Source organism: Pimephales promelas, chromosome 21 (genome assembly GCF_988280905.1).
Source record: "Pimephales promelas chromosome 21, fPimPro1.hap1.1, whole genome shotgun sequence".
Lineage (NCBI taxonomy): Eukaryota > Metazoa > Chordata > Actinopteri > Cypriniformes > Leuciscidae > Pimephales > Pimephales promelas.
In genome coordinates this window covers 21,845,955-21,863,180 of record NC_142789.1, presented here as the reverse complement: position 1 = coordinate 21,863,180, position 17,226 = coordinate 21,845,955, and the positions used below count along the sequence as shown (strand labels likewise).

The following is a 17,226-nucleotide window of genomic DNA, read 5'->3' as shown; positions in this document are numbered from 1 at the left end:
GAAGACGATACGTGGAGCACACCATTTAAATTAAACACACACACACATACTGTATCTATACTTATGCAAGAGGAACGAGTTTTTGTATTAGCAATTGTTAAGCAATCAGAAAAAACTGTTTATAATTATCTTAAATTTAAACCTCTGTTGTTGTGACAACTATGTTAGCCTTGTTGTTTCATATTGAACTCACAGTGATGAACAGAAATTTCCTTGCATCAGTGAGTCATACAGAAAGATAATGAGCTCTTAGGGACTAAAATAGCACTGGTCCATTTACTATGCTACAATTCATGAAATCGTGTCATAATTTCAGCGTCACTTGCACTGGGATTTAATTGGAAGTGGACGTGCGATTAAGCAAATCATTTTTTAATTGCTGTGTGTCTTTGAAAATATTACCTTTACCTCTAAATGTTAAGTAATACTTCAGTGCATGTTGTGTTGCGTGATTTAACTTGTGAATAATAGTGATTCACTGAAAAATGTCCTTTTTATGCGCTAGACCAAACGAAATCCTCTCTGGACAATGACTCATCTGCAGAACAACAGGATTTGTTCATGAATGTGAGAAAAGAGCAAGTCTTTTTGTGGGCATGTTGAGCCCTCTGGACCCTGCGTGTGAGACGTATTCTGAATTTTAAGTATTATTTACGTATTCTGTCTATCAGTCAGAGCCCATGAGAGATGTCCACTATTATTGAGGGATAAAAGGAATGTATGACTGCTTGGGTTCTAAAAGGGTGAGTCACATCCAGATGAGATGATATTCTGTGTCTTTCTTGTGCCGAGTTAACTCTGAGGTGTTTTCTGGGTCCTGGAGGTGTTGTGACATGCTCATTAGACATAGCTTTAGACATATTCATGGCTAAAGTCTGATTACATTGTATTCAGCACAAACTCTGCTACAATAATATGTCAGCAGCATGTATGTAAAAGTGTGTAGTTTTGAGATAATGACATTTATGCGTGGTTTATGAAAAAACAAACAAAATGAAATAAGGTCATAAAACCCATACTGATTATTTCTTCACAAGCCTTTTGAAAATTGTATCACATAGCCTAGAGTATTTGCTCCAAAACTATGTGAAAATCTTCCTGACTACTCATTCAGTCACACAACTTTGTGCCATTCCTGAAACATAGTACATACCTGTAATTTCCAAGGTGTTTGGTTTTTCACTTGAACATGTTCATGTACAGAGACTCCTGTGAATGTTGAAGTCAGCACTCATCAGTTGCATCTGGTCCCTGTAGAAAATAAACGCATGTGAACATGTTGATATCAAGAGAACTACAGTGTAGGGCTGCATGATTTTGGGAATACATTTTAGATTTTTCTGGTTACAATTATTATTATTTATATGAACAACAAGTTTGTTGTGCATTGTTAGGTGTAGGGCTGCATAAAATAATAACAGATAGATAGCAGGCAACCTATATCATTAAAGGAGTAGTTCACTTTTGATTGCTGATAATTTACTCACCCCCAATGTCTTTCTTTCTTCAGTCGAAAAGAAATTAAGGTTTTTGATGAAAACATTCCTGCATTTTTCTCCATATAATGGACTTTACTGGTTAACTGTTCAAGGTCCAAATGAGAGTTTCAGTGCAAACTGCAAACTGTTCAAAGGGCCTTAAACGATTCCAGACGATGAATAAGGGTCTTTTCAAGCGAAACGATCGGTCATTTGAAACATAAATAAGAAAGTTTAAGTTTTATAAGCTCAAAGGGCTACTTGCACAACTACTTCCAAATTCTACTTATTACATATCAGGAGTTTCCGGTTACAGTGTTCATACAGCACGTCCATACATGAGAATGCAGATTATCACTGACTGTCAATGGATTAAAAACAATGAATAACGACCTCTGTACTAATTCTCTTGAACCTGCAATAATATAAGGTTCCTATGTCCCTATATTCCTGTATGATCCTTACTTGAGATAAAAAGCACTCATGTCCCATACACCGCACGACCCAGAGTGTTTACACAGTTGAATAATTAGTTGTGTACTGACTTTGCCAGTCCACAGACTGCGGAACTTAGGCAAGACCCTATTGCCTTACACATCTCTCTCCATGACGGTGAGAAAAAACATTTTTACATTAAGCAGTAAATGGCAAAAAAGAACATCTGAACTAACTTGAACATTAACACACATAACTTTACTATCACAAAAACTTAAAGATCTTACTGCAAAAACACATAAATCAACTCTCAATAAACAATTACCCATAATGCACCCAGCTGCTAGCGCTGACTGCCAGGTCATATCTTTTATTGTCTATGGTCAATACAATATATTTATCCACTAACCTGCAGCAGTCTTATGTCTTCTCATTAACAACAGTATTTGTGTCTTTGCCTACTTAGATTATATACTCGAGTTTACATTTTTAAATGAATTTGACTAATAAAAATTGTGCATGGGTTCCTGTGTTTTTAAAATAATTGAATGAATGAATAAACGAATGATCGCGAGGTGCGGTAGATCAGAACGTCCGCAGCATAGAGGAGAAATAAGCTTGTCTGAAAATTAATTAAGCATTTTGGTCATGAACATGTAAATAGTAAAACAATTGACGTTGAAAAATGACACTGAATGATTACAATATTTAATCCAAATAAATGTTCGTGTTTCGTAGGCTATGATGTTATTCATCTGTTCTCACCTTTACAGTCTATGGTTCTCACCAACGTAGACGAACGCTGACACCCTGTGGTGAAATAATGGCGTTTTTTTTTTACTGCCGCAGCTTTCTCGGATTGAGTTTGGACCTTTTTACAGTCTATGGTTTGGACTTAAACTTCATGTTCAGATGAGTTTTGAAAATTAATTTGAAAAATAAACACCAGAATATCCCTTCTTCTGTCAATAAATTTTACAAAATATAAAACTTTGTAACAGACACTCATTTTAGGTGGTGTTTGTTCAACTCATTGATGATTGACCGCAGTACATTGAAAGTAAACATAACCGGAAGTAACTGATATATAGCCTATTGTTTCCAAACGGAAGTGCGTCGCGAAGCTCAGTGCAAGTAGTCCAATGCTTGCCTTGCTCTGTTCTGTGATGCGCGTTCGTGACTCTCTCCTGTTCTAACTCGTTCATCAAAATGAACAAATCTTTTTTCGAATCATTTGGTTCATTCAACGAACGAAATGAATGAATTGACTCAGAAAAAACATTCGTTCATTTTGATATATATATATATATATATATATATATTGAGGAATTGCCCTTTTTTAAATGTCAGTTCTATATTCACTTTTCAGTTGCACTATTGTGTTTTTATCTATCTATTGTCCTATACAGAAAACCTCCTGCTTTTTCTCCCACCCTAAGCTGAAATGAGTGAAATGAGATCTATCCCTCTTTTTCCATGTAATGTGACCGAACCAGTGAATTGTCTTTGTTAATTGTCTAGAGTAAAAATGGGAGAGACGGGGAGCAAGGTGGTCCTGAAGGAGACATCTGTGGATGGAGTCCAGCCCCAGGTAATTTCCATAAAGATTTCAGTTTCACAGCCCAAGCATATTTTACTCTGCAGAGAAATTGTGCTTGGCTGAATACAAACACAAATCCTTCTCGAAGTAAACAGCAAAGACTAAACAATTAGATTGTGGCTTCACTTGTTGAGTCACAAGCTACATACTAATCCATTGATGCATCATTGTTTAGTTCATGACCATCTGTGCTTATATTTTCATTCGAATGTGTGTGTCTGAGGCTCACAGTGTGTTTCACGGTCATCCCATTAGCAATCCCTTTTGATTTTCTCAAACTCATTAGATGTGACACAGCAGTGGTTGGATCAAGTTGCACACACTCTTAGAAAAAAGGGTTCTATGTAGCATAGGGTTCTTCACTCAACTCCAAAGGACATTTTATGCTAAAAAAGGTTCAATAATGACAAGAAAGAACACTTTTGGCACAAAGGTTCTTTAAAGGCTATATTATTCATTCATATATTACATTATTCTGCAACATTTTGTAGTTGTTATTAAATTATTGTTTATTAAACTCTTGTAACTTAATATCACATTTTAATCATGCTGATTTTTGGAGGATAAAAACTGAAATGGCACTCTTCGTGTGATATTGATTAATTACATTTTTTAACCACCATATCTTGAATTTTGTGATCATTCACATGCATTGCATTTTAGGGGTTCCAAATATGTAGCACTTTAGAACCTTTTAAGGTTCTATATAATTCCTCAGAATATGAATGTTCATGCTTTACATTGATTGATTGATTGATTGATTGATTGATTGATTGATTGATTGATTGATTGATTGATTGATTGATTGATTGATTGATTCAAACTTTATTAATCCCGGTAGGGAAACTGGTTTGCAACCGTACAACCATTAAACACAGTACACAATTAACAGACAAATAAATAAATAAATAATTATGCGTTAGGAGAATGATAAAAACCTAATTATAAGACACAATGTAGAGAAATGTTTAATTTCACAGTTCAAAAAAATCAAATACTATTTAAAAAATTATAAAAAAAAAAAATGTGTTATTATAATGTGTTATTATAATTTCACTTACTGCGGAATGGCTGCGTTCCGACTCCGTCCCAGCTCCGGCGACCGCAGCCCTCTGAAGAAGATACACAGAGTTTCTATTTTTGCCGAATGCCGGAGAGTGCCGCAGTTAAGTGACGCCTTGGGGATGAGAATGGGCTGATAGTTAACTTTATTTTACACAGCCTACTACTTTCCCAATACATTCATAAAGAACCCCAAATAAACATTTAGCATTTTATAAGTTGATTATTGTGATTATAGTACAATATTTATAATTAAATATAATCTCCACAAAAAAGGGAGATCAGCAGGTCAGTACTCCTCTGGGTGGAAACAAACTGTTGCTGGTTTTGTGGTTCTGTTCATAGGAACTACATCCTGTTATATCGCGCTATCAAACGTAAATTCGCAAGTTATCGTGTGTCCTCGTGACTTCAGCTGTCAGTCATGGCTGCAGCCATTCCGCAGCAGAGCCGATCCGCAGCCGTTCTGCAGCAACAAACTGATGCAAAAGTTGTTGTGCTGATGCCGCAGTGGCCTCAGTGCATCATCAAGTAGGGGCGTGTCCTTGAGCTCATGGGCTCCAGTGCATCATCGAGCCCCGTTTAGCCCCTCCCAAAAAAAACAAAAAAAAAAAACAGGAAAAATAGCAATGGTGAAAAACTGTTTAATGTTCTAACTCCACAATTCAGTACTTCACAGTCTTTGTAAAGTTTTAGCAATACATTTCTAACATGTATAATGTGTTTAGAATTTTTTTTAATTGCCTATACAAGGACTTTAAGCACATTGTTCAGGCCCTGTTTTCTCTGTAATTTCACTAATTAAAGAATGAGGTCCTAATCCTATGAGGTTTTTATTTTATTTGTATCTATTTTATTATATTAAACAAATCTCATTTTATTGAGAAATTGCCCAATGTGAAAAGGTTTTTTTTTTTTTGTAACTTTGGATAAAGTAGTTGTATTTATTTTTTTATTTTTATTTCATTTTGTTTTGTTTTATTATTTTATTTATTTTTATTTATAAGAGGCATTTCGCATAGGATTTAATAATATCTTTTTTATGAAAGCATTTGATCTATTTTATATATATATATATATATATATATATATATATAAATATATAGTACTATAGTATAGTATATATATATATATATATATATATATATATATATATATATATATATAAATATATATATATTGTTTAGAGAAATTGCCCATATGGCAAAGGTAGTATTTTTTTGTTTGTTTGTTTGTAAATGTCAGTGCTATACTCAAACTCAAGTAATCTCACATCTGAGGATTTATACGTGATGATGGTTTATTTCAAACCCTGCTGCTCCTGTTAATCCCAATGTTTAGCTCCAGGTCAGATGGTCCAATCACAGACTGCTATAAGAGTCACATGTCAGGGTCTTTAGATGTGTGGAGTACAGTAGTGTAGATTTAGCACCTGCTAACGGCCTGATAAGATTGGTCTTAGAGAATATCTGCCAAAAGAGGTGTCTAGTGAGAGTCTAGATGAGTCTGCCAAAAGATTAGTCTACCTACATTATATGTGACCCAAATGTTGTGCATTCAAAAAACAGGACATATATCCTTGTGTCCTTTATATAACATATCCTGCAGTCCCCTTGGCCATGTCTTCTTATTGACATTCACTTTATAAGATTAAATGCTCTTGCGAGATGAAGTCTGACATCTCTTGTCATCTGTAGTCTTGAGACATGGAACAATTCTCATAAGATTTGAAGTTTTATTCTCCCTACGTGGGAAGTCTGGTTGTTTGGAGCAGGGAACGCCACACAAGCACTGAAAGCAGGAAACAGCAGCCAAGTGAACTGATCTGCTGGAATTAAGATAAAGAACCGCCCTGGTCTGATGGGGTTTAGAGGGGTAAATCTTGGGATTATGATGTCAGGTCAGGCGCTGTGGTGGAAGAGGAAATTTAATTGTCAAAGGGAATCAGACGGCCAGGATTATGCCACGGTTAGTGTGGAGATAGCAGGAGTCAGACTCAGGTCTGTTTACCCAGTGCTACCTCGGTTGTAATTGCCATGGAATGGGGTTCTCCACTTTAGAAGGGCCGGAATTCCATACAAAATCTTCACACTTTCGGATTGGGACAACTAAATGAAACAGAACTGCATTTATAGGCACAATAGAACAAATGTAGCTTGTGGTGAGTGTTATATTATTTATTCTTGTTGTAAAGAGTGTTGGTCAACAACTACTTGCAGGTTTTACATCTTAATTTGTTCTCCTGGTCTGTCTTTCAATTTTAGTATTATTGTTTGGATTTTTTTATCTCGCGGTCATAAATTATAATATTGTGAATGACTCACAGCATGAAGAATGGAGCTGTCTCAGAGGCACACTGTGCTTCATTTTCTAATTGATTGTGGAATTTTGATTGATACTTGTCTTACAGATTTGTAAAGCATTTTAAAATGATTCATTCTTATGTTGGCAAAGCTGATTTTCAGCAGCTATTACTTCCGTCTTCAGAGTCACACGATCCTTTAGAACTGATTTAATGCTCAGATATTATTGGTGCTCAATTATTATTAATAATTGTTCTTATTATTATCATTAATGTTGATTTTTATTTATTTTTATTTTTTGCTCCTAAATATTTTTGCGAAAACTGTGATAATTTATTTCCGGGTTCTTTGATGAATGGAAGGTTTAAAAGAATAGCATTTACTAGTTTTTGTTTTCTTAAATTTTTAAAGCCAGACCCAGCAATTGCCATTGACGGTTTAACCAAAACCAGAAAAATGAAGGTGAAGTGGACTCAACTGGGCCTGGTCTTTTTCTTACTGCTGTCCATCATCATGACTGCTTGCTTCATTTGGCAGTACCAGCTGCCCAAGTTAGTGGCAGGTGAGTGATTTGTCCACAGGTCATATCCAATACTTCTTCTGTATAAAAGCCATGAGTCACACTTTTAATCTTTGAAAAAAAAAAAAATCTCTTTAATATTTTTTACAGATACTTACTACTAAATATTTATAATTACAAAGCAATATGGGTAACACTTTAGTTTAGCATGCATATTAGGATATTGTCTATTTATTAGTACCTAAAACACATGATAATGCCTTATTCTGCATCACCAGTATTCTAGTACAGTACATCCCTTAAAGGACAACTCCGGCGTAAAGTGAACCTTTGCTCTAATAACACATTGGTACCTAGTCGACCGTTCTCTGAGATTTGTTTTCATGATAATCGAATGTAAAGAGTTTTATCTCTAAAAACCGTTTAGCATATAATGCTACTATATAGGGCATAAAGTAATGAAAAATAAAAATCGCCGGTTAATACCACTAACAAGGCTCAAAATAGCCCCACACTAACACGGTAACATGATGAGGGTCCTTGCATGCAAACCGAAGCATTGAGAACTTTGTTAGTGTACAGACAGTTTAACAAGAAGATATTTTATAAAGACAGTGCACTTCACATATACAAGCAGGAGCCATCTTTGGAAAACAGTCTCGACCGGTCAAACCACAAACGCCATTCATACAGTTCAGCTCACTTGGCGATTTTCATTACTCTATGCGAGCCCAGAAAAAATAGACCTAGTCTAGTTTTGTCGTCCCTTTGTAGTCCTATTGTTTCATTGGTTCTGAAAATACAACATAAAAATCTAAACCAACCGAGAACAAAGAGCAGTTCACTTTCTCTCGTTTTATATATATGTATAACTGTGTGCTTTTTCTTAAGATGATAATGGTGGGGGAAGATCCAAATCTTTGCGAATGTGCCCTCGGTTCCCAGAGCCCACACTTCTGGAACACCCCATCCCCAGTTTGAAGGAGGCGCTTGAGAAAGTAAGCATGTGAAGATCGAACACTAAACACTTCTCTGCTCAAAAATCATGTTTTTTGTCCTTTTGTGCGATGATTTTATTATTCTAAAGGTCATTTACAGTTTATTTCATGTGTGTTTGAAATGGGCAACACAGTTTATTTACATCAAACATAATCGATTGCATACACGATTAGTGTATATAAATCTTTTCAAACTATATTTAGCACAAAATGATAACAAAATGTATTTTTATTTTGTTCTTTGCATTAAGTCACATGCCTGGTCTACTAATTTACTTTCTTTTTATTCCAAAATCAAGTCCACTTATGACATGATTACAAAATGTCTCTTCGCACTTTAGATGCCATTACAGCAAAACTCTTGGCTGGAAGTAGCCCAGCTTATAAATGCTGTTGCTAGCAATGGAACGCCCTCAGTCTTGAGAGCAGTGGCAAATGTACTGGCATCTTAAAAATCTGTTGCATGAAATTCAATTAAAATGTCAGCTGTGGGAAACAAAATATTAATTTTATTCATGGTTACAAAATATTCAATTCAGCTGGCATCAATAAGAGTGATGAATCACTTTGAATTAATACAAAAATGCTCTTTAGAAGTTGACTAGTATTTCTGTGTCGCTACAGTAGCTCCTAGCACCACCAGTTTGAATCGTAAAAATTGTGACTGTTTACGCACAGGTTTCCAGAAGACGCCCCCTCAAACAGATAGTCCCACCCTAGTCTAATACCATTGGTTGAGCTGAAACAAATCATATTCTGAACTTTCAATTCATTAAAGAATCTTTGAAAAATGCATCACAGTTTTCACAATAATATTAAGAAGCACAACTGTTTAACAATGATAATAATAAGAAATGTTTCTTGAGCACCATCATTAGGTATATTAGAATGATATGAAGGATCTGAATGATCACGTGACACTGACGACTGTAAAGCTGACTGAAAATACAGCTTTAACATCACAGGAATAAATTACATTTTAGAAAATATTAAAAAAGAAAAGAGTTATTTTAAATTGGAATAATATTTTACAATATTACTATGCATTTTGATCAAATAAATGCAGCCTTGGTGAGCAAAAGTTATTTTTTGAACAGTTGTGTATTCCAACAAATCATTGCTAACGTATAAATTAATTTAATAATGTACTGTCATTCGTCTAGGTTGACGCACTCCTGCGCAATAGCATCAACCCCGTCAGTCTGCCCTCATTGTCAGCGATTGTTACTTACAATGACACAGTGCTGTGGACGGGGAACTTCGGCAAAAGAAATGGAAGTGATCCTAACTCTGCACCACCAAATGAATACACCATTTACAGGTACATCATTATATAATACATTTTATAAAAAATATGTATAAGATATTTTAAAAAATACATGTTTATATTTATCTGATATACATTGTTTGGACTTGCATTCAACCTTATGGTTGACAGGACATATGATCAATTTTCCTCTGCATAGCACACAGATCGCACTCATATGAAGGAGTCTGTCATGTAGAGGGTTGACATTATCACCAAATGCCAGCTAAGTGTCTGTGTGCTCAAATTACACTCTCGAGGGTCCTTCACTCGGACCCATATAGCTACAATTATTCAAGCATCTATTATATGTTGAATTGATGAAGCACACATTTCCACATTGAGGCCAACTGTGCGCTTAGATTGATTTAAACAGTCCGAATCCACTTCTAATTTGCTAATTTCGAATTCTAATTTGCTCACTTCTTTGCTCACTAATTTGTGGAGCTGTCATTTCAAGCAATACAGCTTAATTGTGTTGTCATTTCAAAGTGGACAAAATCAACCTTGTTTATGTTGAAAGCCAAGAACTCAATCAATGTTTTCGTAAAAAAAAACAAAAAACATATACTATATACACTCACCTAAAGGATTATTAGGAACACCATACTAATACTGTGTTTGACCCTTTTCGCCTTTTGAACTGCCTTAATTCTACGTGGCATTGATTCAACAAGGTGCTAAAAGCATTCTTTAGAAATGTTGGCCCATATTGATAGGATAGCATCTTGCAGTTGATGGAGATTTGTGGGATGCACATCCAGGGCATGAATCTCCCATTCCACCACATCCCAAATATGCTCTATTGCAGTGTTTCCCAACCCTGTTCCTGGCGGCACACCAACACTGCGTGTATTCTTTGTAACCCTTATCAAACACACCTGACTCAACCCATCAGCTCATAATCAGGTGGGTTAATGAGCTGATGAGTTGAATCGGGTGTGTTTGATTAGGGAGACAAAGAAAACACGCAGTGTTGGTGTGCCGCCAGGAACAGGGTTGGGTTGAGATCTGGTGACTGTGGGGGCCATTTTAGTGCAGTGAACTCATTGTCATGTTCAAGAAACCAATTTGAAATGATTCGAGCTTTGTGACATGGTGCATTATCCTGCTGGAAGTATAGCCATCATGAGGATGGGTACATGGTGGCTATAAAGTGATGGACCTGGTCAGAAACAATGCTCAGGTAGGCCATGGCATTTAAACAATGCCCAATTGGCACTAAGGGGCCTAAAGTGTGCCAATAAAACATCCCCCACACCATTACACCACCACCACCAGCCTGCACAGTGGTAACAAGGCAAGATGGATCCATGTTCTCATTCTGTTTACGCCAAATTCTGACTCTACCATCTGAATGTCTCGACAGAAATTGAGACTCATCAGACCAGGCAACATTTTTCCAGTCTTCAACTGTCCAATTTTGGTGAGCTCTTGCAAATTGTAGCCTCTTTTTCCTATTTGTAGTGGAGATGAGTGCTACCTGGTGGGGTCTTCTGCTGTTGTAGCTCATCCTCCTCAAGGTTGTGTGTGTCGTGGCTTCAAAAATACTTTGCTGCATAACTCGTTTGTAACGAGTGGTTATTTCAGTCAAAGTTGCTCTTCTATCAGCTTGAATCAGTCGGCCCATTCTCCTCTCAACAAGGCATCAACAAGGACGGTATAGTGCTGTGCTGTGTTTAGGCCAGATTAATTCTAAAGGTTCTGAGGGTTGGCAGTTGCATGATATGGTCTTGAATACAGATGACAAGGCGGCTGGTTTAATCAGATCTTGAAAATATATTGGCATTTCCTTTATTTTTTAAGAAGTAGTAATTTCTATGTCCTGTCAATGCTACTAAGCTGTTTCTCTCTGTTCTAGTTGTGTAAAGATCATCTTGTACATAACTCAGCTACTGTTTTCAAGGCTCAAACTCTTGTAATGGATTGTAGACTGTTTTGGTCTGTATTATTTGTATGGATGAGAATAGGATTTATGAGGGCATAGTTCAAAAGACTGAAATTGTGCTCATAAAATAATCAAGGCCAGTCTCAGTGTCGAGTTCTGACGCACTCAGGGTTGGCCAGTCAATCAACGGCACACAGTGAAAACAACCAAACAAGTCAGGACAAAGCCAACAAGGCATAATATAACCGCAAAATCATTTGGAATTATGATATTTGTATTGAAATATACTCAAAAATATAAAACCTCCACTATGTCAGAACAAGTTTACCCTTCCTTTACTTGACTGATGACTAGAAATACAGTCAAGGTTTTTTTTTTTTGGATGACATGCTTCGATGTTCAAAGTTGCATTATACTTCACTTGATGCCTAACCATTTGATTGCATTTTCATGATAAATAATTAAATTTCTTTGCTGAACTTCCAGCACCAATGCAAAAGCTGATGTTATTTTCTCATAGCTTGACTACTCCATGAATAATAAAAATCTTATTTTAAGCACATTTGAATAAAGAATCTGCTGTGTTGTCGCCCCTAGGATTGCCAGTATATCAAAGATCTTTCCCACCCTGATGCTGTATCGATTGTGGGAAGATGGCAAGGTGGGCTCCCTGGATGACCCCCTGGAGAAGTATGTGGACAACTTCACCATTAAAAACCCCCTTGGCAAAAGCAGAGACTCTGAGCTGAAATACGTCACGGACGGGCTGATCTTCCTTGACAGTGGCGAGGTTCAAATCAGATCGTCCTCGGTAACGTTAAGGAGAATGGCCAGCCAGCTTTCTGGTGAGTTTCCAGCTTCCAGTTTTATGCCAAGAAGCAATTCCAAGGTTCACTGATATGTGAAAAAAACACAAGTGTCTGTTTACAGCATTTAAATAGCTGTAACAGCAGGTCAAAATGAATTTTCTTTGAGCTCAGCTTTGGGCCCGCTGTTTGGCCTCATTTGCTGGTAATTCTAATGGACATTTAGTGGAACAAAATCAAGCATTCAGAATTGAAAACAAAACTCATCTATTCCATTTTCACAGTAATCTACCTGTAGCGACTGGCCAAATATGCATTCACGTACTTGATGTGTGTGTGATTACTGTTCTCACTATAAATACACAGGCTGGTAAAGATGAAAAGCTGATATAAATTTAAATCTTTTCAGTGTATTTAAATATAACACATATATACACAACAGAAATAAATGCAGGCAATTAAAAAGTTAGAAATTTAAAAGTTAAAATGCAATTAAAAAGGTAAGTTCAACTAAAAAATGTTTTGGACTAAAATTTTGTTTTACTTTTACAATAAAAAATGTTTGGTATATATTTCATTTTTGACATGGACACTTGTGCACGATTTTACCAACACGTTCCTGGATCAACAAATTTTGTGAATCCTGGGACAACATTCACATCCAAAAACATTGTCTGACACCTACGCCCAACTTTAACCCTACCCATAACTTATCTCTAATATCAAAGGGAAACGATAAGTGTTGTTGGAAGACTCTAAACATTAACTCACATCATTAACCCAGTCCCTCAAATCTGATTAGTTTATTGGAAGATTGTTCCAGGATTAACATGTTCTACATGGTTAAATCACATTCACCAGCTGAACATAATATCTTTCAATGTATAACCGAATTAATAGTGTGCATAAACTCAAGCATTCGACACATGCCCACTAGAAATTTTCATTTTTGTCCAGTGGCTGCACTGTCCCCCTTAAAAAGTTGACTAATAAATATGTAACGTAAAAAACGAAGATTAAAAAATGCTGATGCTGTGCCTTAAAGAGTCGAATGTAAAATCCTTCGCCCACTAACTCGCAAGCTGCTGCTATTTGTGTCCAATGTTTCTTGTAACTGTAAATACATCACATACAAGACATTAAAACAACACAATTAAGCATTTTTTCTCCCATTCTGTTTTTTTTTTTTTTTTTTTTTTTTTGCAGGTCTACCCCGAAGGCTCCGTGGAACTAACTTGCTGTGGAAAGGGAAGACAAAGGCTGCAATCAGTCTCCTGCAAGATGATGTGCTCATCGCAGATCCAGGGACCAAGTAAGTTCCGCCACGCTAATCTAGCTGATTTAAGTAACCAATTTGTTCCTGTCAGCTACTTTAAATGAACCTCATTTTGTGTACATCTCAATAGCTTTTTTTGTGTGTGTGTCTGGAAAGGATCATGATAATAACTTTTCTGTTGCCTCCTAATAACTTGCCTTTGAGGTAAAAAAAAAAAAAAAGACATAACATCTTCTCCTCACTTTTCTTTGTTAGATGTCACTACAGCAATTTGGCCTTCTCTTTGCTCGCCCATGTCCTGTCTGAGAGAATTGTGGGTATTAATTACCAGCGATGGGTCACAGATAACATTCTGGGCAGGTTGGGAATGGAGGACACAGGGTTTGACATCAGCCCTGCTATCCAAAGTCAAATGGCTGTCGGTGTGTACGCCAGTGGCCAAATGGCGCCTCTTTATGACTTGGGGTGGTACCGCCCCTCGGGCCAGATGTATTCGACGGCGGCTGACATGGCTAAGTTATCCATGATGTTGCTGGGAGCCTATCACCGCAAGCTTTTGGAGCCCGACACCTTAAAAATTATGCTAACCCCACTGTTCCGCTGTGACAAAGACTACTTCGCCAATCGCACAGGAACGCCGTGGGAAGTGAATGAACAGATGGGATATGAGGTGCTACGCAAGGATGGTGATCTGGACGGCTATTCCGCTACATTCTCTCTGGTTCCTCGGCTTAAGCTAGGCTTGGTTGTGCTAATGGCGGGCACACGAGCGCAGAACCAGGATGTAGTGTCAAAGGCATACTCTTATATCATTCCCGCCATGCAAAGGGCTTTTAGGGAGGCCAAGCGGTTTCTTATTCCTCCCCCCAATCCTGCTCCCTACGTGGGCTTTTACACTTACGGCAACATCACGTTTTATGAGATTAAAGCGGGGCCAGATGGTGTCTTGATCATGCAGCAGTTTGGACCTCAAATTGAAGATCTCATCCCTGAGCGTTACCGGACCATAAAATTGAATTACTTAGTGGACCGAGTCTTTAGAGTTGTGTTCGAGAAAGAATATCCCTGTGTACTGCTTGTCAACACGGCATCCGTGTCCCTCGAAGCCCAAGATGGACAGCTTTTTAACTTTTATGTCTTTGACAAGAAGGGTGTGTCTCCCGGATTCGACGCTCCGGGGCTCAACACATATAATGTGATCCGGATATCCCGCAGACCCACGTTCTCCAACTAAGGATGAAATGGGTTCCGAAAAACTGTGATCTGAGACATTGGGGCTTTATATATGAGCGATTGGGTCAAATTACTGTAAAACAGAGTAGGGTTACCACGGTCTTTGTTTGTCCTGTAGCTTGTTTAACCTATGAGGAAATTTCAGTATAATCTATTTTTGCACATGCGTTCATGTCCTTGTACATAAAGATGTCCTTATATTTTCACGTTCTTCCTTATTATATAACTTGTAATTGTACAGTTCCTGTCAAAAGTTTGGAATCATTACATAACCGTGGTTGCATTTATTTAATTTAATCAAAAATACAGTCAAAGCAGTAATATTGCAAAATATAATACAATGATAAAGAACTGTTTACTATGTGAATCTATTTTAAAATATGTATTTATTCCTGTGATGGCAAAGCTGAGTTTTTGAAACTCCTTTCAAGACCTTGGAGGGTACTGTATTTAAACCTCTTTGTACAGTTACCTTTGTACATAAGTTATTAAAGCAATTTTCTGAATCTAACATGAATCATTTTCAATTAAAACAACATCATACAAACAATGAGATTTGTCTAACTAAGTCACTGTCACGTTTTAATTTTCTGTGCCATTGCAACTGAATATGCAGAAATAAATTCAGTTTCCAATGCTTAAATAGTCTTTTATGCCAAATAAGCCTTGTCCCATTCTATGAATGAATATTACAGTAATGTATAGACTATTTAATCATCAAAAGGTCAGCAGGACAATCATTTTGATTGTGAATTATAGACTGTGGTAAAACCAGAATTCATAAGATAATTATAAATTCTTAAAAACGCTCTAACTTTTAGACTTTGTACTTGTGACTATACACTTGAAAAATGTTCCTGATTGACATTATATGTGAGACAAGAATACAAGGCAATTCAATACAATTTATTTACAAAAAATAAAACAAGCAATATTCATAATACATACATAATACATAACACTTAACATACCAAAATAAACCCCGTATCTGCAATTGGAATTTAATTCTGTATGGAGGGATTATTGTGTCATTATTGATTGTTGAGAAAACTAAAAGTCTTAAACGAAAACTAAAAAATTCTAAATTTGAAAGCTGAAAATGATTTTGGTATGCAGGATTGGGCATTTCTATTCAGGATTCTATTGTGCGACAGAAAGTCCCGTGGTTATGACACGATCTTTAGTCTATTTTTACAAAACGGCTTCTACGGGGTCATAACGTAAGATACAAAGTAATGGAGCATTTTATATACATTGTCATGTTTCTTTAGAAATAAATAATGGATAAATTAAGTCTTTAAACACCTCGGATGTAAAGTTATTCGCTGTCAAAGTGACGCCAAAATGAATGGGAGTCAATGGGATGCTAACAGGCTAAATGACTAAATGAGCCAAAATACTAAATAAATCCTAAATATAAAATGCCGTATCCTAAATATCAAATGCCCAAGTGTAAATACCAAATGCCCAAGCCTAAATACCAAATGCCCAATCCTAAATACCAATTTAATTTTCGACTTAGACTTTTAGTTCCCATTCAGGGAACTTCGAGCTGCGTGTAAACGCCGTGGGAACGCCTCTGCGTGACGAGTCATGAAGCACGTATGAAATCTGTCCAATGGCGAGACGGAACGTCATAGGCGGGGTGACGTATCGACCAGGAAACTATAAAGCATCCCCGAAACACAAGCGCAACAGCTTCTGAGTCTTCACAAGCGCTCTATGTATGAATTTTGTCTGTCTGTCTAATATTGTATATTTATATATATTGATATGGCGAGCAAACAACAGCAGAAAGTGTGTTCATCCCTGCCCTCGCTTCATCACGGGTGGGGATACACACGATCTGTGTGTTGTTTGTTTGGGAGTGCAGCATGCTCAGTCGGCTCTCGAGGGGGCCGGCTGTGCACTGCGAGTGTCTGCCCATGAAGACACTTCGCTCCCGCCGGGCACTCTTCGAGGAGAGTGGTTCGGTGCGCGCTCCCCGCGGCTCGGGTCCCGCTGCTGCCGAGGCACAGCGAAGGCTTGCGTCGTGGGGATCGCAGATGGATCTATCAGCGGGGATTGAGACGGGCCCCGCCCTTTCTCTGCCCTTACCTGGTAGATCCAGTGCCTCAGTTCTCGCTGCGGGAGTCCGCGTTGCGGTTTTTCCTGCCCGGGCTGAGGCGCCATCACTTCAATTATCCAGTTCTGAGGAGCTGGATGTTGAAAGTGTGGATGCAGAGTCTATGGACTCAGTGGAGAGCGAGGGAAGCTCGTTTGCCATCCCAGTCTCCCGCGAATGTAGTAAAAATAAGGGAAAAAAAAAAAAAAAAAATGGA

General features: G+C 37.3%; 2 protein-coding genes across 2 annotated transcripts in view; one reads left to right on the top strand and one right to left on the bottom strand.

The window, feature by feature from the left end:
- The window catches only part of ephb2b (eph receptor B2b), a 169,259-nt gene extending 168,008 nt beyond the window's left edge, over nt 1–1,251 (bottom strand). The window contains exon 1 of the mRNA XM_089125335.1: nt 1,154–1,251. The gene's annotated coding sequence lies outside the window, so the exon portion shown is untranslated. The remainder of the gene's footprint in view (nt 1–1,153) is intronic.
- lactbl1b (lactamase, beta-like 1b) lies at nt 591–15,550 on the top strand. Its single transcript, XM_039673310.2, has 8 exons — nt 591–743; nt 3,435–3,504; nt 7,290–7,440; nt 8,290–8,396; nt 9,560–9,717; nt 12,188–12,435; nt 13,603–13,708; nt 13,928–15,550. Exons 1-8 carry the CDS (start codon nt 721–723, stop codon nt 14,904–14,906), a joined length of 1,842 nt encoding a protein of 613 aa, XP_039529244.2. The 5' UTR covers nt 591–720; the 3' UTR covers nt 14,907–15,550.
- Nucleotides 15,551–17,226: the final 1,676 nt, after the last annotated feature.